Consider the following 21,143-nt stretch of genomic DNA (forward strand, 5'->3'; position numbering starts at 1 on the left):
TATTTTAATATGGACAGATCTTAAATTCTCAGTGTCAAAAAGTTGAGATTAAGGAATTAGAAAGACCTTGGGAGCAATACCATCTGTCTCTTGTGTTTTTTTCTACTTTTTAAGTTCTAATTACAAAACACAAGCTGATATATTCAAAGATAAATGCTACTTACCAGTAATTGTACAAACAAAAATATCATAAAACAATTCATGAGTCACATGTGGACACCTAGTTAGATTCAGTTTCCATCTCTGGTAAAAATCTAAAAGATGTATCCTAAAACACCTTTCAGTGAGAAACTTAACAGATCTCAGATGCAGGGAAAAGTCACACTCTAAAATTTTGTTGGAGAATGCAATATAAAACACACAGGAGTGTTTTGAATATAGGCACATAATTTAAACAGATCTGTTGCAACAACTAACCTATTACTTCTAATTTAGGCCTTTGGCTAACAATCTTTTTCCTTTGGATTCCTCTTCGTTATTTAGGCAAGCACTCCATCTCTCTATCTTTCTACCTCATATTTTCATCTTCTAAGTGACACAGTAAAGAGCTTTCACTTCTAGAAGAGAAACTGTCAAAGGTGTCCCCAGTGAATGTTTATCAATTTCTGCACCATGCTTCTAGGGTATGTGAACATGGGAAAAGTCAGTGGACAATACGAAACCGTTTAAGAGTCACTATGTCCGAAGAAATGAGTCAGGGTTCACGGTTGATTTCACAAAGAGTAAATGGTATCTTTAGCTGGTACTAGATTCTTATGTAAACACTAAGAATTTTTAGATTATTTACTTCTTCATTAAAAAAAAAGGTTATATTTCACTTCAGTTTAAGTCAGAGAAAAAGCAAAACTAGAATCCTCTCCTGGTTCTAAGGTTTATGCTGCTGACTGTGCCAGTGACACAGCAAAAGGATAATCTCACCTTAGATAATACCCAGCCATCAAGAAACCCTCTCCTTTACCTGCCCTCAAATACCAAAAATGCTTATTTTATCATTCACAAATGTAAATAAAATATGAAATACTGCAGGGGCAGAAGAAACAGCATATAATGAGGATATAAATCCTTGCAACACTTACCTTTTAATGGATTTCTGCCTGAGTTTGGTTAAAATAGTAACTTTATCTTCATTCATATATCAAGTTATTAATGTGACAGGAAATAAATCAGAAAAAGTCATGACACTGCTATTTTCAACATAATTGTCCTGTTAACTAAGGAACACCACACCCTAGAGGAACAATGAATCAACCAGAAGAAAGAAAACCACCTTGAGAGAAAAAGAATTTCACAAAAACAAAACCCCATGAAACAGAAATACAAATCTAACAAAAGAAAAACAGAACCATCATCACCACTGCCACCACTACCACCACCACTTCTTATTAGACTGCTCTAAAAGAGGCGGGGAGATCATTGCTATATATACAGCTGTCTTGGCAAATATTATTTTGAAGAAAATGTGGAGAGAAGCTGACTGAAAATTCTGACAACACTGTTAAGGATCTAGAAGTGAGTAAATGCAGCTATTCCTATTAATATCAGTCAAATAAAAGAATCCTTGAGATGACTTTTGGAGATGTGAGACAGGGGAACCTAACCTTTGCATTTTGAACCCATAAACCTCTAACTTAGAATTTACTGTTAGGTTAACAGGAAAAATGAACCAGTCTAAGAATCTGGATTCCAAGGAAATGGAAATTACATAAGGATGCTTTAATTAACCTAAAATCCACCTTTCAAACACTATCCTGAAATAAACAAGGATTATAAATTTGTGCAATTATTAATATCCCCCGCAACAAGTAGACTTAATTTCAAGTAATATTGCCAAATAACCTCCTACTAAACTTAAACTACAATTAAACCTTTCCTCCTAAGAAAATAGAACATATCTGCCAAGACAGCTTAAAGACTAATGAATTAATTTCTTCAAGGCTTGAAGCAAATGAGATCTTTACAAAAATTAAGATGCAAATAAGAGAACAGAAATACAAAATAACAAATTTTTTTGCCTAAGCAAAACTGAATAATGAAACAATTATGATGGATTTGGGGTGAATTAAAATAATAACTTCTAACACCTCAACTTTTTATTTTTACCTGAAGTCGTATTTGCAGCATCTTGGCTCTTGCCATGACGATCTGCTTCTAGCCATTGGTACAAAACTACATAATGTAATAGAAATAAAAAAGCTTTTATGAACAAAGAAACACAAACAAAAAAGCAATAATGACTTTGAAGAATGGAAAATAAGAATTAAAAAAATTAAACAAAAGCAATTAAACATGAGACATTAACATCAACAGAACACAACACCAATAGTATGTAGCTTATAGGCTATTAGTGATAAGAAAGCAAAGAGAATAAGTAATTGCATTTTAATGTAATAAGTGAAATGCCATTTAAACATCTGTAACAATTATTCATATGGGAAAAGGTGCATGTTCTTTTCTTAATGCTAATTTAAAAAGAAGTATCAGCAGAAAGCTAATGCCAGATATAATAAAATATGATAGTAAGACTAAATGACGAACTATGGAAATTGCATCCCAACTTCTGTAAACCTATCAGATTGGCTGAAGTTCAAGAAACTGACTATACCAAAATCTGATAAGTATGCAAAGAGACAGAACGCTCATAAATTGCTGGCGGTAATGCAAAAAGGTATAACCTCTTAGGAAAGACAGTTTGGCAATTTTTACAAGGCTAAACATAGTCCATATGATCTTACAACCCCTGTCTAACCAGTAGAAAAAAGTCAGACAAATTCCAAGAGGAGCAACCTACAATACACCTGGATGAATACTTGTCAAAACTGTCAAGGTCATCAAAAACAAGTAAGGTCTCAGAAACTATCATAGCTGAGAGGAGCCTAAGGAGAGAAGAAAGGTGTAATGTGGTATACTGGATGGGCTCCTCCAACACAGAAAGGACATTGAGTAAACACCAGGAAATTTGAATAAAGTATAGATTTTAGTTAACAATAATATTGATTCATTAATTACAACACATGTATGGCACCACCCTAGGTTGTAAATGATAGGGAAAACTATGTGCATGGATGGGGGGTTGTGTGTGAGAACTCTGTATTAGCTTCTCAATTTTTCTGTAAATCTAAAACTGTTTCTAAAAATCAAGTCTGTTTAAAAAATTTTTTAAACAAGTCTTTAAAACTTTTACAAATTGTAAAGTTTAAATTAAAAAAATTTTTTTAATTAAAAAATGATTTAATGTAAGGACAAAAACATATATTACATCCAATCTTTTAATTATTCTATCTTTTGTAAATTACTATGCAAACACAAGCTGAAGTTTGCTCAGTAAAGATTCCATTAGTCAACTATCCTCTTAGGTACTTTAAGAAATATCAACTCTTGGGGAAAAGTTTTACTACAATGAGGACACAAGCTATTAAAATATTCACACCTGGGGTGAAGGGGGGAATTTACAGTAGAGCTCTGTGACTAAATATATACTATGGCATTTCCTCTTTCTGGGTCAAAAGAATAACAACTACAAATTAGAGAGGGGAGTAGCAGAGTAGAATAATATTGGACTACTCCAAGCAGCAAAAAATCTCCCCGTTTGGAAAAGTGAGCACAAACTTTACTACTGATACTGAATATCCTTCTTATAAAAATGAGACACAAAGCATGGAAACTAATCCATTCAATGGTCTGACAATTCTGCCCAGCTCTCATCTAAAGCCTAAATGTGCCCTGATAAAGGTAGAAACTCTTGGTTGTGTTCAGAGTATCGCTGCCATTATATTTACCAACAGTCCCAATTATTTCATATAGCCGTTGTTTCTGGTTTCATTGGCCAAAAATAAAAAAATACGAAAGTTATTTTAGATCATTTTATTCTGACCAGTTATACAGAAAATGGTACATAAGCAAAAATAATGTTAATAGATTTGAGGTTCAATTATTTTATCACTACCTCCAGATCCCAAAATCCAATTAACTATGGTCTAAATAATTGAGAGAACTTCCAGTGAAATAAGTGCATCTGCTTCATGCAAAGCTATAATGAGAATCACCATTAGACCAAATTTGGATTGCAGTCTACTTTATAGCATATATATTAAAAAAGATAATGTATAACTACAAAAGAAATGTGAATAATGTTTCACTTAACATACAAAAATGTATACAGGCAGGTCCAGAAGGACTGAGCTCTAATATTTCTTAAACTCTCACAGTTTCTGAAATATGGCATATTATAAAGTGTCTGAGCCTCCTTTGACTTTGTAGATGACGTCAGAATATCAATAATATACCTCTTTCCCCTGTGGTTGGGAGCACAAGGTCTGACCTTCTGGAAGCTCCACGTTTCCTTTCAACTGGCAATGGGAGCAGGGACACTGCCCCTGCTCCAGCCACTGGTGAGGATTTCTCTAGTCTGTGCATGACATTGTAAGCAGAGAGAGATCTGTGAATCTCGGAGCTATTTCTCAGGCTGAATGTCCCCGTTATGTATTTCTTCACTCATTTCCTCTCTGAACCTTCTCACTCCTAGGGCCCCAGTGAATTCCCTTCTTCATTATCCATTTCCACCACAGCCTATTTCTGAGCAGGGTATTTCTCCACAAAACAAGGCCAAGGCTCCCAATACTTCCCTATGTGCCTATCCCTGAAGGATGTCACTGAAGTCTAGATGTTTTAAAGAAAGTTTGTTGATGGGAACAATGAAAACAGAAGGGAAGCTGAAACAGGTAATCTCTTCCACCCTGTCTTTTTTTCATTTTATTCCTTTTCTCTCTAAAGGGAAGTTAAAACATAGACACACACACGTGGACAGAATGCTCACAATCAGTAAATCTTCCTCAGTATGATAACAAAGGTGACAGAAGTAAATGGAGACACTATGGATGCTACCTATGATGAAACCCATGCTGAGGCAAAGAAAAAGGGACGATGTGGTGGTGACAACTCCTCCTTCCCATGTCTACCTCCAAAGGTCTCCAAATGTTTGCCTCCCAAGACCCAACCTGAATTGGCATAAGCGGGAGCTGGGAAGGGGAACACTAGGGCAGCAGTGGGATTTCCCTGGTGGCTCAGACAGTAAAGCGTCTGCCTAAAATGCAGGAGACCCGGGTTCAGTCCCTGGGTCGGGAAGATCGCCTGGAGAAGGAAATGGCAACCCACTCCAGTATTCTTGCCCGGAAAATCCCATGGAGAGAGGAGCCTGGTAGGCTACAGCCCATGGGGTCGCGAAGAGTCAGACACAACTGACTCCACTTTCACAGGGAAAGAGAAGCAGGTGTGGGTGAGGGGGAGAGGGCACCATCAGGGTGATAAATAAAATAAGGGGGCACTTCTGTGACATTCATAGAAAGACATTTGCTACACATGTGCTGTCTCTACACCACAGTAAGCTGTCCTCTTCAAAGTAGGTGCCCGAGGAGGCTGCATATTCAATATTCATTCTGATGATCCTCCAACTAAACACCTCTGAACAGGCAATGTATAAGTCGAGACCTTATGAAGTAGTGACCATCACACAATTAACACTCGGAGCTTACTACAGGCAGGTGCTTAAGTGCTCTACATATATTAACCCATTTTATCATCATAATTACTATATGAAGTAGATCCTATTACCATTCTCATTTTACTGATGTAGAAACTGGGGCACAAAAAGGTTAAATAACTTGCTCAGGTCAGATAACAAGGAAATTCAAACCTACGCAGTCTAACCCCAGAGTCTGTGCTCTTAATTCTATGTACGAGGTCATCTCAGGAAAGAGTATTTCTGCCAAGGGAAATAGCAAGTGGACAATCCCAATGGTACAAGTGAGCTTGTCCCCACTGAGCTGCAGTAAGACCAGGACATAGATGCATCTAGTGAGGTGGTAGAAGATGAAGTCAGAGGTTCCCAGGAGCCAGATAAAACAGGTGAGGACTGTAAGCAATGGTGAGGATTTCTGATTTTATATTAAGTATCACGGGAAGCCCCTGGAGAAGGAAATGGCAACCCACTCCAGTATTCTTGCCTGAAGAATCCCATGGACAGAGAATCTGGTAGGCTATATAGCCACAGGGTCGCAGAGTTGGATACGACTGAAGCAACTTAGCACACATCGTGGGAAATAATTGGAGTATCTTCCACAGATCACCCTGCCAGCTGAGAGAACAGTTTATAGTGGGCAAGAGTAGAAGGAAAGTGATCAGTTAGGACCTTCTGCAACAGTCCAGGTAAGATATGATGGCAGTACAGATTAGAGAGATAGTAAGTGCTAGGGTGGTGAGAAGTGATAAGATTTTAAATATATCCTGAAGGCATAAAATAATGATTTGCTGATGAATGAGATGTGAGAGAAAGAAGTAGTCAAGAAGGATATTGTGATACCATGAATTTTGATCTAAGCACCTGGATTAACAGTGTAGCTACTTACTGAAAGAAAGAAGATGGAGGTTTTGCTGGGGGGAGGATAGTGGTCAGGCAGCTGGAATGAAGAATTCAGTTTTGGATATGGTAAGTCTGAGAAGCCTACTAGACATCCAAGAGACATTTTTGAGTAAGCATTTAGATCCATGAATTTAAATTCAAGGGAAAAGTTTAGAAACTCAGGGGTCTACATAAAAAAGACAGTATTTAACATCACAGGGCTGGATAACGTCACCTAGGAAATGACTGCAGATGGAGACAGAGGCTGAGGTCAGAGCCCCCCGGGACTCAAGCAACATTAAGAGGCTGGGAAGAGGAAAAAGAACTGGCAGAAAGGTAAAAGAGAAAAAGCAGTCAGTAAAATAAGAGAAAACCAGAAGCATCATGGAAACCAAGTTAAAGCAGGTTGTCAACAACAAGGAAGTCACTGTGACCTGAACAAAGAGATTTCTGCAGGGTGTGGGGGTGAAAACCTACCTGGTATGGTTCCAAGAAAGACTGCAAAAGAGAGGAAGTCCAGGCAGAGAGTATAATTAACCCTTGAGGAGTTCTGTTGGAAAGATGATAAGTGATAATACTGGAGGAGAATGTGGGGTTGAGGGAAGGGTTTCAGATTTTGTTTTCTTAAAGACAGGAGAATGTTAACACATTCAAGCAACATTTCCACTGTGCCTACACTGTGTCTGGTTCCTCCACAAGGAACATACATAACAAAACACCTTTGAGTTCCTCTGCATGCATTGGAGAAAGAAATGGCAACCCACTCCAGTGTTCTTGCCTGGAGAATCCCAGGGGCGGGGGAGCCTGGTGGGCTGACGTCTATGGGGTTGTGCAGAGTCGGACATGATTGCAGCAGCAGCAACAGCAGGAACTAAAGCCCCCACCTAGATGGAGAATGGTAACTCCAGGCTGAGCTCCAGAGTCATGGAACACTGTCCTGTTACCTCATCATCAATCAATCAAAAGAAAGTCTGCACCCTGTGGAAGACAACAAAGATGCTGAACCCCTTCCCGAGTAATTCTCCCTTTAAAAAATTTCATGGTAGAGAAAAATTCCTGGAGCTGGTTTTTGGACACAAGCCTGCTTGTGTCCAAAGTTGCTGGCCTCCTGAATGCAGCAACACTTCCATTCCTACCAGCACCTGTACTGGCTTTCAAGCATTGAGCAGCCAAACCTGAGTTTGGTAATATTTATACGGGACACTGAATCCATAAGGGATTGCATCTTTTCTCCTTCTGGCACTTCTTGAAACAACCCCAAATCATTCTCACTGGATAAGCCATGCCAATTATCTTAGCACCAGGGAATAGCTATCACTGATCCTGAATTTATGACAGACAGCAGGTGCTCACCAACATCCCTATTCTCCTCTCCTTCCCAACATCCCTGCATCTGGGTTGGGGCCAAAAGACTAGCTCTTGCCAATGAAATGTGAGCAGAAGTGATGTGTATCACTTCCAGCCTGAGGCACACAATCTGTCTTTCTTCTGTGACTCACCAGCTAAATGCAAATGGAAATGGGGCTGTAAAGATGGAAGGTCACACATGGAAGAAACCTGGGTCATTGAATGTCTCTGCAAAATAGAGCCTCTCTCCACCTTGGCCTACATTAGACTAAACAACGAATGAGAAGTAAGTTTCTATTGTTTTGAGCCACTGATAGTCTATGGTTGTTATTACAGGAGTTAGCTATTTTTATGTTTCTGGATTAGCCTGAGTATATGAAGTTCCCACAAATCCCTCAGGTTTGGCAATTAATAACCAAAATCATGCAGATGGTAACTCCAACCATGAAATTAAAAGATGCCTGCTCCTTGGAAGGAAAGCTATGACAAATCTAGGCAGCATATTAAAAAGTGGAGACATCACTTTGCCAACAAAGGTCTGTATACTCAAATTAACTTGCATTAGTCTTGACCTTCTGACTCTAATGTCAATCCCTGACTATATACCACCTTCACTTCCTTGATGATGTTCTACACTGCCTGCTGTTGCTGCTGCTAAGTCGCTTCAGTCGTGTCCAACTCTGTGCGACCCCACAGACGGCAGCCCACCAGGCTCCCCCGTCCCTGGGATTCTCCAGGCAAGAACACTGGAGTGGGTTGCCATTTCCTTCTCCAATGCATTTAAGTGAAAAGCTACTGGGTTCAAATACATGATAAGTATAGTTCTTCAAATACGGGATAGAATTAGCCCATTTTCTGTGAATTCTCTTTATCTTTCATATACCAATCACTAAGCTACTAATCAAGACCAGAGGCATTAATTCATGATGGGCCTATTAGTCATTCTAAATCTATAAACTCTAAATCCAGTTTGCAGTCTTGCAGGTATAGGCTGCTGGTCACAAAGAAAATCAAGCAAAAGAAGGTAGAGGAGTCTCTGAAAATTCATAGGCCCTACTGAAGAATGTTCATGGATAAAGAAACCTGAATTCTGGTAATCCTAAAAGTTTATCTTGATTAAGAGCTTAATAAAGTACATCAACAGCAATCCAGTAAGTTGTTAATTTCTAAGAGACTCGTAATACTGAAGTTTATTCACTGGGAATCAAAAGAGTACACAATACAGATATTTTGCTTCAAACTCAACCAGAGGTATCCCAATAATCCTGGCATTAGTGCAGGTATTAACTCTCCAAGGGCACAGTTCCCAATAAGACTGCCCTGATTTCAGAAGTTCCCCAGGCCACCTGCACTACTCACAGACTGGATATATATCTTGAAGTTCCCACAAATCCCTCAGGTTTGGCAATTAATAACCAAAATCATGCAGATGGTAACTCCAACCATGAAATTAAAAGATGCCTGCTCCTTGGAAGGAAAGCTATGACAAATCTAGGCAGCATATTAAAAAGTGGAGACATCACTTTGCCAACAAAGGTCTGTATACTCAAAGCTATGGTTTATCCAGCAGTCATGTAGAAATGTGAGAGTTGGACTACAAAGAAGGCTGAGCATCAAAGAACTGATGCTTTCAAAGTGTGATACTAGAGAAGACTCTTAAAGAGTCCCTTAGTCAGCAAGGAGATCAAACCAGTCAATCCTAAAGGAAATCAACCCTGAATATTCATTGGAAGAACTTATGCTGAAGCTGAAGTTCCAATACTTTGGCCACCTGATGCAAAGACTCAACTCACTGGAAAAGCCTGATGCTGGGAAACGTTAAAGGCAAAAGGAGAAGAGGGTGGCAGAGGATCAGATAGTTAAGACAGTATGACTGACTCAAAGGACATGAATTTGAGCAAACTCCAGAAGACAGTGAAGGACAGAGGAGCCTGGCATGCTGCAGTCCATGGGGTCACAAAGGGTCAGATACAACTTAGCGACTAAACAGCAACAATTCACAGAAATCATGAAAGCACTACACTTATGATTATAGTTTTATTTTAAGGCATAGAAATCAGAAGGACTAGACAAATGAAGATATACACAGGTTGAGATCAGAGAACTTTCATGCTCTCTCCTTGTGGAATCAGGGTGTGTCACACTCCTACTCCCACCAATGTGTTAATCAACCAGGAAGCGCCACTAAACTTTGGTGTCTAGAGTTTTTATTAGGGCACCATTACATAGGCATGACTTGTTAAATCATAGCCATGTTACCGAAACTCAATCTCCAACCTCCTTCCCTCTGCTAGGTTGGTTCTGTGACCAAGCCCTACCTGAAGTTATCTAGGAGCCCATTAGTAGTTGCTTCATTAGGATAACACTCCTGTTACCAGGAAATCCTCAGGGTTCTGGAAGTTTTGCTCCAGGAACATGGGACAAAGACCAGATAAATTCTTATTAGGCACTGTGCCTCCTACCACCAAGCATAGAATATAACAGTATATTATTTACTTGTAAAAAATCTTAACAATGAAACCAGGTTCTATGGTCCTCTGCTAAAGATGAAATAACAAACCATTCTGATCCTAACCCATGCTTGTCATAATATTCCTTTTGCAATAAAATTATGAACCAAGAAAAAAAAACTTTAAAAAGCCACTGAAATAGTATAACTGATATCATGAAACTCTCTAAGAGGAAAGGGTCCATAATTTTTAGGTTAATAATCAAATAAGTGTCATATGTTCACTGCTGCTGCTGCTGCTAAGTCACTTCAGTCGTGTCCGTTTCTGTGCCACCCCAAAGACAGCAGCCCATCAGGCTCCCCCATCCCTGGGATTCTCCAGGCAAGAACACTGGAGTGGGTTGCCATTTCCTTCTCCAATGTATGAAAGTGAAAGTGAAAGTAAAGTCCCTCAGTCGTGTCTGACTCTCAGCGACCCCATGGACTGCAGTCCACCAGGCTCCCCCGTCCCTGGGATTCTCCAGGCAAGAACACTGGAATGGGTGGCCATTTCCTTTGAGGAGGAGGGTTCAGGATGGGGAACACGTGTATACCTGTGGTGGATCATGTTGATATATGGCAAAACCAATACAATATTGCAAAGTTAAAAAAAATAAAATAAAAAAAAGAAAGTGAAAAGGGAAAGTGAAGTCACTCAGTCGTATCTGACTCTTCACGACCCCATGGACTGCAGCCCACCAGGCTCCTCCATCCATGAGATTTTCCAGGCAAGAGTATTGGAGTGGGTTGCCATTGCCTTCTCCTATGTGTTCACTAGTGTTTAGTAAATGATTTTTATTATTTTTATATACAAGTGATTTTCAAATAATAATTATACCCAAGAAAACAAGGTTCTAGTTCTAGTAGTCTAGGGCAAATCACAATTTCTTCGAGCAAAAATATCCTCATACATAAAATACAGATTATTTTATTACTGTAACAACACATTTTTAGCATGTAGTGTTATTAGATATCTATCTGCTGTGAGAATCATTTATCCAAAAAAAGCATTTTAATGTTACTATTCATGCTGCTTTTTACTATACAAAATAAAACGAATCTTCCCCTATTGCTAAAGAACTTATTCTCTGCTAAAGAGCCTACAAGAGAGCCACCCTTTGCCTTTAGGAACAAAAGAAAGCCAACCACCGTTAAAATATTTATAGCTGACAAGTAATACTACAGAGCTAGAGTTCTGAGACATTCAAACTGAAGGTTTTCTACTGTGTGACTCAATGAAGCACTATCTGTACAAAGCGAAAGCAGACTTTTCCGTCCATTTTCATTCATTACTATACTCACCTATACAGACACATTTAGTTTACACAGGAGTAGCAATTAACTCTCACAGGAACACCACTTTATTCCTCCTGCTGCTGCTGCTGCTGCTCCTAGGTCGCTTCAGTCATGTCTGACTCTGTGTGACCCCATAGACAGCAGCCCACCAGGCTCCCCCGTCCCTGGGATTCTCCAGGCAAGAACACTGGAGTGGGTTGCCATTTCCTTCTCCAATGCATGAAAGTGAAAAGTGAAAGTGACGTCGCTCAGTCGTGTCCAACTCTTCACGACCCCATGGACTGCAGCCCACCAGGCTCTTCCGTCCATGGGATTTTCCAGCCAAGAGTACTGGAGTGGGGTGCCATTGCCTTCTCTGTTTATTCCTCCTACACTTTTCAAAAACAAAAAAATTCCTGCATAAGAAATCAATAATGTTCTCTGAAGGAGATATATAAATTATAAGACAAGGAAGGATACATTTGTTTTACTAACACTACTGCCCCATGGTATATGAAATTGTTCTAACATCAGCAAAATCAGGCAAAATAAGTATCGGTAACAGGATTCACTGGGAAAGAGAATATTCCTACAAGAATCAAAGAGAAGAAGTATTATTCCAACAATTACCTGAAGCTGCTGGTAGCTAGAATGTTCCACTGATGTGACCACCTCTGAGTCTCTCTGCATTGGTGTGCACATTCGCCAAAGGCCTTCCAGGCCTCCGCTAATATGCTGAGTGTGAGCTAGAACACTCAGGCTTTAAAATGAACTAACTAAACTCTGTTTTAAAATGGTACTGAGGTTGAGCACAGATACAATGGTCCACATACACTAGGGGTGGGTGGGGCTGGGGGTCAGAGGGAATGTGACCTATATGATGACTAGACTTTCCCATTTCTACAAGGGACTGATTCCTAAAGCTACTACCTAGTATATTACGAAAGAAGAAAATCAACTTTGGTGGGGAAAAAAGTCCTTTCAATCACTTTCTGAAGTTTTCAAAATTAACATGAAACAAAACCCACCAAGAAGGATAAAAATGGGAGGGAGGAGTAGAATTTTCCTCTTCTCTATAGGAAAAACAATCTCTTCCTTCCTCTCTCCACCAGAAAAACAGAAGAAAACCCTCAAGATGATCTCTTAGCCCTGCATTTCAATTCACAATTCTTACTTCTCACCAAGACTCTCCACTCATCTATCTCAGTACCGGCAGGCTGAACTTCATTTTCAAAGCTTAACTCTTCTCCCCTAAAGGTTTTCTGCTGTTAACAGTGCCATAATCCATGTAGTTTTCAAATATTACTATCTACTAATCATCTCTGAAGAGGGATGAATTTAACACCTAAGAATAATTCTATCAAAAAGGTATCACATTCACTACTTTTATTCTGGTACTCGGCACATAGCTTGAATAGCTGACTGACTAGGAGTCATTCTAGATTTAGATTCTAGATTTCTCCCCCTTCCCTCATCTGGACCCCACCCCTTTCCTTCCATATTCAAACAGTCATTAAAATTTATAATTTATGCTTCCTTACTATCCCTCCCAATCAGCCTTTCCTTTCTATTTTCACTGCCACTTTGTTAATTTTGAATCTCAAGCCAGGCTCAGAATACTTACAGTTTCCAAAATTCTAGTCTCCCTGCCACACACTGTACACAATTTCCTTCTAATTCCTCCTTCTCTCTCTCTCTTTCTCTCACTTACTCATTTACTCAACGAACATTTATAGAGCTCTACCAGCCAAGGCACTGTTCTAGCTTTGGGGATACACAGCACACAGACTGTATTTTCCAAAGATGGCCACAACAATATCTCCTATCCACATGTTCTTCTGAAACTCCATCAGGAGGTGGAGTCCATGTTCCCTGCTCTTAAAGCTGGAAGGACCTTAAGACTTCCTCAAACATAAGCATACCAGAGAAATGAGGTTATGGCTTCTAAGGCTAAGCCATAAAAAATGCCAGGCATTTCCACCATATTCTCTTGGGACACATGCCCTTACAACACAGTCACATGCTGTGGGAAGAGAGAAACTGAGGGCCCAGCCAACAGTGAGCAGAGCCTGCCAGTCCTGGAAGTGAGCCACCTGCAAGTGTGTCCTCTGGCCCTGTCAGGCCACTCAGCTGATGCAGCATGGAGCACAGGCAAGGTGGCATCACCATGGGCTGCCCAAACTGCAGATCTGTGAGTAAAGTAAATGACCGTCATTTAAGCAGAGAGTTTTCTATCTGGTTTGCGATGCAATAATAAATAACTGGAACAAACAGTGAACAAAAAGGCAAAAAAAAAAAAAAATCCTTGTCCTCATGGAGTTTATATTCTAGGAGGAGATAAAAATAATAAATTTAAATTATACAATATGTTGAATGACAAAAAGTGCAAGGAAAGTTAAAGAAAAGAGTAGAGTAAGAAGGGCAGTACAGAGCACTAGTTGCAATATTAAATAGGGAGGTCAGGTGGTCTTATTAAGATGATGATATCTGGGCAGAGACTCAAGTGAAGATAAGTGAATTAATTTTCTCTCTCAGGAAAATCAAAGTGAACTAAGACACCAGTCTCCTGAGTTCAGACCCCTGTCACCCAGAGCCCAGATTCCTGAGATGGCACTTGAGGACCATTGTGATCTAGCCCTTGCCTACATGTTCAGCTCCAGGTTCTGAATCTCCCCATTGCCTACACATCTGCACTTAAGTTCAATGACTGGCAGTTCCCTTTAAGTACTGTGGTCTTGTGTCTGGAATGTCTTCTTCCATCTTGATTTTCTATTACCCCCTTAATCAATTATGACAAACTTGGCAACTTAGAACAATACCCACACTTCTTATCAGTTTCTGTGGGTCAGAAGTCTGGGCACAGTGTGGCCCAACAGTTCCTTTGCTCCAGGTCTCACAAGGTCTTTAAGCAAAGAAAGAGTAAGGAGTTTTTTCAACATAAAAGCTTAATCAGAACAGATAAGTTTTATGGTCCAACATCTTTTAAATTCCAAGAGCTTAATTTTTAAGTAAATCACTATTGTACAAACATTGTACTAAATATGTATTAGTTGATGTGTTAAAATAAAAACTTTCCTTGATATTAAGGTTCAGGACACTGCATTTTTCTTCTTGGTTGACACATAATATGTAAATATAATTTTTTTTTTTTTTTTTTAAGAAATAGAACTGTTTAGGTTTTGGAACTCTGTTCTCATAATTGCTCTGCATATTGCTATCCACTTAACATACTGTATTAAAACTGTTCAATCCTATCTCCTCCTTTAGACTTTAATCTATACAACATATTATTCATTCTTACATCCTCAGCACCTACTTAATACTGTGCCTGGTACATATGTTCATTAATGTTTGCTACATAAATGGATAAATGAAAATGAAAACTGTATTTGGACCTGAATTATATACTCCAGAATTTGGAAAACTTATTTAAAGAACTGATAGCTGTGAAAATGATTCACTTCCAAACTTTGACTATATAAACTGAAAAGTAATATAAGTAAAGGAATAAAATTAGTCCATTTTCTTTATAACATTTTATTTCTTTTCTAATTTGTACCAACGTATACATTAAAATTTGATACCTACCTTATGTCAAACGTAAGACTTAAGGATATTATTATCATATCATTTGCCCATGGTGGTATCACACAACCAGAACTTTATTATTCTTTGCTCTGAACCCAGGACTTCATGGCTAACTTCTTTTTCAAAGTAAACTTTAGTTTTTGGAATAGTTTTAGATTTACAGAATTGGGAAGACAAGTACAGAGTTCCAATATACCCTCCAACCAGTTTCCCCTATCAGTAAGCATTACATTATAATTAATGAAGCAATACTGGCACATTATTATTAACCAAATCTATTCATTTTTCAGGGCTTCCCTGGTGACTCAGACAGTAAAGAATCCACCTGCAATGCAGGAGGCCTTGGTTCAATCCCTAGGTCAGGAAGATCCTCTGGAGAAGGGAATGGCTATCCACTCCAGTATTCCTGCCTGGAAAATTCCATGGATAGAGGAGCCTGGTGGGTTACAGTCCATGAGATTGCAAACAGTCGGACATGACTGAGTGACTAAACACTTTCACACATTATTCAGGTTTTCATATTTTTTATCTAAGGTCCTTTCTTTGTTCCAGAATCCCATACAGGATACCACACTGCATCATGTTAACATAAAATGGATCATGTAACTTGGTTTATTTACAGAATTGTCATGTTTGGTCATTTAGATGTAAACTATAAATTTTTGAAGCAAGTGGAATTTGAATATAAAATAATGATATTTAAAAAATAATATTATTTAAAAATTTTACGTTTGGTAATTGTACTGAAGAAATGGAAAACCAAAGAGGTCTTGTTATCTGAAAACTGGGTTTGCCTCTCAGTGGGTGTCAAGCCAAGATTGGGAAAAGGACCCACTATTTACAGCAAGTGGCACTAGTGGTAAAGACCTGTCTGCCAGTGCAAGAGGCTAAGAGACAGTTCAGTCCATGGGTTGGGAAGATCCCCTGAGGAAGCTCACAGCAACCCACTCCAGAAGTCTTGCCTGGAGTAGACAGAGGACCCTGGCGGGCTACAGTCTATGGGGTTGCAAAGACTTGGACACAGCTGAAGGGACTTAGCACACATACACACAAGGAGAACACCAAGGATCTTTCCCAACACAGTGTCTCCTGAACAGCAAAACTGGGAAGTTTTAGGCTAAAGATACATGCATATTCATGAAAAGGCTTGGGCAGTTGATAGGTCTTCAGAATCCAAGCTTCCTGATTGAAGTCAGGAAGGTCAGAAAAGCTCAACATATTTATCCTTTGAGTTCCAGCTGATCTAGTGGTTGAGCACTTCAGACTAATTTACACCACTTCAACAGAATTAGCAATGTTTACAACTGATATCTTTCCAACAACAGCAAAGTTACTTCTTTCACCTGATAACAGTTTGTTTCTGCGTTATTTTTGTCCCTTCGAGATCATTTCTGAGACCTATTCAAGGACAAGCACTAGGACAGGCTTAGGCCAAAAATGGCTTCTCTTATGTCACGAAAGCAATGCTTGGCTCTCTTTCTCAGGAACTCCTTACCTTATCTGTTTACAGCCTTACTTTTCAGAGATATATACTGAGATATTTCAAATAAAATCATAAAACGTCTAGGATTTGCTTATAAAACATAATATGGGGATGTGAAGAGGAAACAATGTTGGTCATGAATTGATAATTCTTAAATATGGATAATGGGTATATGGGGATTCACTGTACTACTCTATCCACCTGCATGTGTTCAAAATTCTCCATATAAGAAGTTTTTTTTGTAATACACCATGTAATGTAATGTAATGTAATGTAATACACCACATTAACAAATTGAAAAATAAAAACCATATGATTATCTCAATAGATGCAGAGAAAGCCTTTGACAAAATTCAACACCCATTTATGATAAAAACTCTCCAGAAAGCAGGAATAGAAGGAACATACCTCAACATAATAAAAGCTATATATGACAAACCCACAGCAAACATTATCCTCAATGGTGAAAAATTGAAAGCATTTCCTCTAAAGTCAGGAACAAGACAAGGGTGCCCACTTTCACCATTACTATTCAACATAGTTTTGGAAGTTTTGGCCACAGCAATCAGAGCAGAAAAAGAAATAAAAGGAATCCAAATTGGAAAAGAAGAAGTAAAACTCTCACTATTTGCAGATGACATGATCCTCTACATAGAAAACCCTAAAGACTCCACCAGAAAATTACTAGAACTAATCAATGATTATAGTAAAGTTGCAGGATATAAAATCAACACACAGAAATCCCTTGCATTCCTATACACTAATAATGAGAAAACAGAAAGAGAAATGAAGGAAACAATTCCATTCACCATTGCAACGGAAAGAATAAAATACTTAGGAATATATCTGCCTAAAGAAACTAAAGACCTATATATAGAAAACTATAAAACACTGGTGAAAGAAATCAAAGAGGACACTAATAGATGGAGAAATATACCATGTTCATGGATTGGAAGAATCAATATAGTGAAAATGAGTATACTACCCAAAGCAATTTATAGATTCAATGCAATCCCTATCAAGCTACCAACAGTATTCTTCACAGAGCTAGAACAAATAATTTCACAATTTGTATGGAAATACAAAAAACCTCGAATAGCCAAAGCGATCTTGAGAAAGAAGAATGGAACTGGAGGAATCAACCTACCTGACTTCAGGCTCTACTACAAAGCCACAGTTATCAAGACAGTATGGTACTGGCACAAAGACAGAAATATAGATCAATGGAACAAAATAGAAAGCCCAGAGATAAATCCATGCACATATGGACACCTTATCTTTGACAAAGGAGGCAAGAATATACAATGGATTAAAGACAATCTCTTTAACAAGTGGTGCTGGGAAATCTGGTCAACCACTTGTAAAAGAATGAAACTAGAACACTTTCTAACACCATACACAAAAATAAACTCAAAATGGATTAAAGATCTAAACGTAAGACCAGAAACTATAAAACTCCTAGAGGAGAACATAGGCAAGACACTCTCTGACATACATCACAGCAGGATCCTCTATGACCCACCTCCCAGAATATTGGAAATAAAAGCAAAAACAAACAAATGGGACTAATTAACCTTAAAAGCTTCTGCACATCAAAGGAAACTATTAGCAAGGTGAAAAGACAGCCTTCAGAATGGGAGAAAATAATAGCAAATGAAGCAACTGACAAACAACTAATCTCAAAAATATACAAGCAACTCCTACAGCTCAACTCCAGAAAAATAAATGACCCAATCAAAAAATGGGCCAAAGAACTAAATAGACATTTCTCCAAAGAAGACATACAGAGGGCTAAACAAACACATGAAAAGATGCTCAACATCACTCATTATCAGAGAAATGCAAATCAAAACCACTATGAGGTACCATTTCACACCAGTCAGAATGGCTGTGATCCAAAAGTCTACAAATAATAAATGCTGGGGAGGGTGTGGAGAAAAGGGAACCCTCTTACACTGCTGGTGGGAATGCAAACTAGTACAGCCACTATGGAGAACAGTGTGGAGATTCCTTAAAAAACTGGAAATAGAACTGCCGTACGACCCAGCAATCCCACTGCTGGGCATACACACTGAGGAAACCAGAAGGGAAAGAGACACGTGTACCCCAATGTTCATCGCAGCACTGTTTATAATAGCCAGGACATGGAAGCAACCTAGATGTCCATCAGCAGATGAATGGATAAGAAAGCTGTGGTACATATACACAAAGGAGTATTACTCAGCCATTAAAAAGAATACATTTGAATCAGTTCTAATGAGGTGGATGAAACTGGAGCCTATTATACAGAGTGAAGTAAGCCAGAAGGAAAAACATAAATACAGTATACTAACGCATATATATGGAATTTAGAAAGATGGTAACAATAACCCGGTGTACGAGACAAAAAAAAAAAAAGAAAGCAGTGGTACATATACACAATGGAGTATTACTCAGCCATAAAAAAGAAAACATTTGAATCAGTTCTAATGAGGTGGATGAAACTGGAGCCTATTATACAGAGTGAAGTAAGCCAGAAGGAAAAACACCAATACAGTATAATGATGCATATATATGGAATTTAGAAAGATGGTAACAATAACCTTGTGTACGAGACAGCAAAAGAGACACTGATGTATAGAACAGTCTTATGGACTCTGTGGGAGAGGGAGAGGGTGGGAAGATTTGGGAGAATGGCATTGAAACATGTAAAATACCATGTATGAAACGAGATGCCAGTCCAGGTTCGGTGCACGATGCTGGATGCTTGGGGCTGGTGCACTGGGACGACCCAGAGGGATGGTATAGGGAGGGAGGAGGGAGGAGGGTTCAGGATGGGGAACACATGTATGCCTGTGGCGGATTCATTTTGATGTTTGGCAAAACTAATACAATTATGTAAAGTTTAAAAATAAAATTTTAAAAAAAAAAGTTTTTTTTTTTTTAAATCAATGCTAAAAGAAAATAGGTCATTGATGAAAAATGCAGTAAATATAAGCCTAGCTTCAAAGGGCAGAAGTAAATACTTCAACATCTTTCTAAAAGATAATGACTCACCCTTCTCCTTTTGTTAGACAACTACAATATATGATGCTTAAAAAAATACAATAATTTCCTAATACCAAAAATCTAGCTGTTATTCAATTATTTCATAAATGTAATAAATATTTTTAACAGTTTGTATCAGGACTCAAATAAAGTCCATACATTGTGATTTGCTGATATGCCCTTTAAGTCTCTTTTAATCTTAGGATTTCCCCTCCACATCTTTTTCCCTGCTTGGAGTTTCTCTGTTGAAGAAACCTGACAGTTTCCCACAGTCTGAATTGTGCTGACTGCCTCCCTACTAGAGTTTAACATGGTCCTGTCTTCTAACTGGTAAGCTAGAGCTGCACTGTTCAATACAGTAGCCACTATTAACACATGGATATCTACATTTTAATTAAATAAAATTTAAAATTCAGTTCCTCGGCTGCATAAGATACATTTCTAATAGCTATCTTATTGGACAGACCAAGAATCACCCAAGTCAAGACCTGGGATTGACTCTATTCTCTTGAAAAAGGTTGAAAAAACAGAATGAATATAAACAGATTTCATCTAGCATACAAAGTATTTTCTGAAATGAAGAGAGTTCAACATTCCCACAATGTGGGGAATGAATCTTAGCTTTCTGTTTCTGGAACATAAATACATATATATATACAATGAACAAGCCATATGTGACCTTGGGTAAACTACTTAAGTTTTTCTGTGTTTTCCAGAAAGGAAAATGCAATGATGAGTGAAGTTATACCATAAAATTATAAATATTATAAAGGTTATTTTAAAAATCCTCCTCCAAATGCTAGGAAAAGAGAACACAATAGCAAGTATGTCTAAAAAGCATTCTTGACATACAAAGCTAGCTCTCCCAGGGTCTTTTCCAAAGAGTCAGTTCTTCGAAGCAGGTGGCCAAAGTATTGGAGTTTCAGCTTCAGCATCAGTCCTTCCAATGAATATTCAGGACTGATTTCCTTTAGGATGGACTGGTTGGATCTCCTTTTAGTCCAAGGGACTCTCAAGAGTCTTCTCCAACACCAAGTTCTAAAAGCATCAATTCTTTGGCGCTCACTTCTTTTATAGTGCAACTTTCACAGCAGTACATGACTACTGGAAAAACCATAGCTTTGACTAGATGGACCTTTGTCAGCAAAGTAATGTCTCTGTTTTTTAATATGCTGTCTAGGTTGGTCATAGCTTTTCTTCCAAGGAGCAAGCATCTTTTAATTTCATGGCTGCAGTCACCATCTGCAGTGATTTTGGAGCCCCAAAAGATAAAGTCTCTCACTATTTCCACTGTTTCCCCATCTATTTGCCATGAAGTGATGGCACCGTACGCCATGATCTTAGTTTTTTGAATGTTGAGTTTTAAGCCAACTTTTTCACTCTCCTCTTTCACTTTCATCAAGAGGTTCTTTAGTTCTTCGTTTTCTACCATAAGGGTGGTGTCATCTGCATATCTGAGGTTATTGATATTTTTCCCGGCAATCCTGATTCCAGCTGTGCTTCATCCAGTCCAGCATTCCTTATGAAGCCATCTCCAGTCT

The 21,143-nt window shown here is 38.5% G+C and overlaps 1 protein-coding gene across 2 annotated transcripts in view; it reads right to left on the bottom strand.

Moving 5' to 3' along the window:
• DENND5B (DENN domain containing 5B) overlaps positions 1–21,143 on the bottom strand; it is a 220,971-nt gene that overhangs the window by 120,588 nt on the left and 79,240 nt on the right. Inside the window, exon 2 of one of the 2 annotated variants that reach the window (XM_027541657.1) lies at positions 2,101–2,166. The exons of the other annotated variant lie outside the window; for it this stretch is intronic. Coding sequence (XP_027397458.1) covers positions 2,101–2,166 — 66 coding nt within the window. The remainder of the gene's footprint in view (positions 1–2,100; positions 2,167–21,143) is intronic. 2 annotated transcript variants of the gene reach the window in all.

The sequence above is a fragment of the Bos indicus x Bos taurus genome, chromosome 5 (assembly GCF_003369695.1).
Source record: "Bos indicus x Bos taurus breed Angus x Brahman F1 hybrid chromosome 5, Bos_hybrid_MaternalHap_v2.0, whole genome shotgun sequence".
In the NCBI taxonomy this organism is placed as follows: domain Eukaryota; kingdom Metazoa; phylum Chordata; class Mammalia; order Artiodactyla; family Bovidae; genus Bos; species Bos indicus x Bos taurus.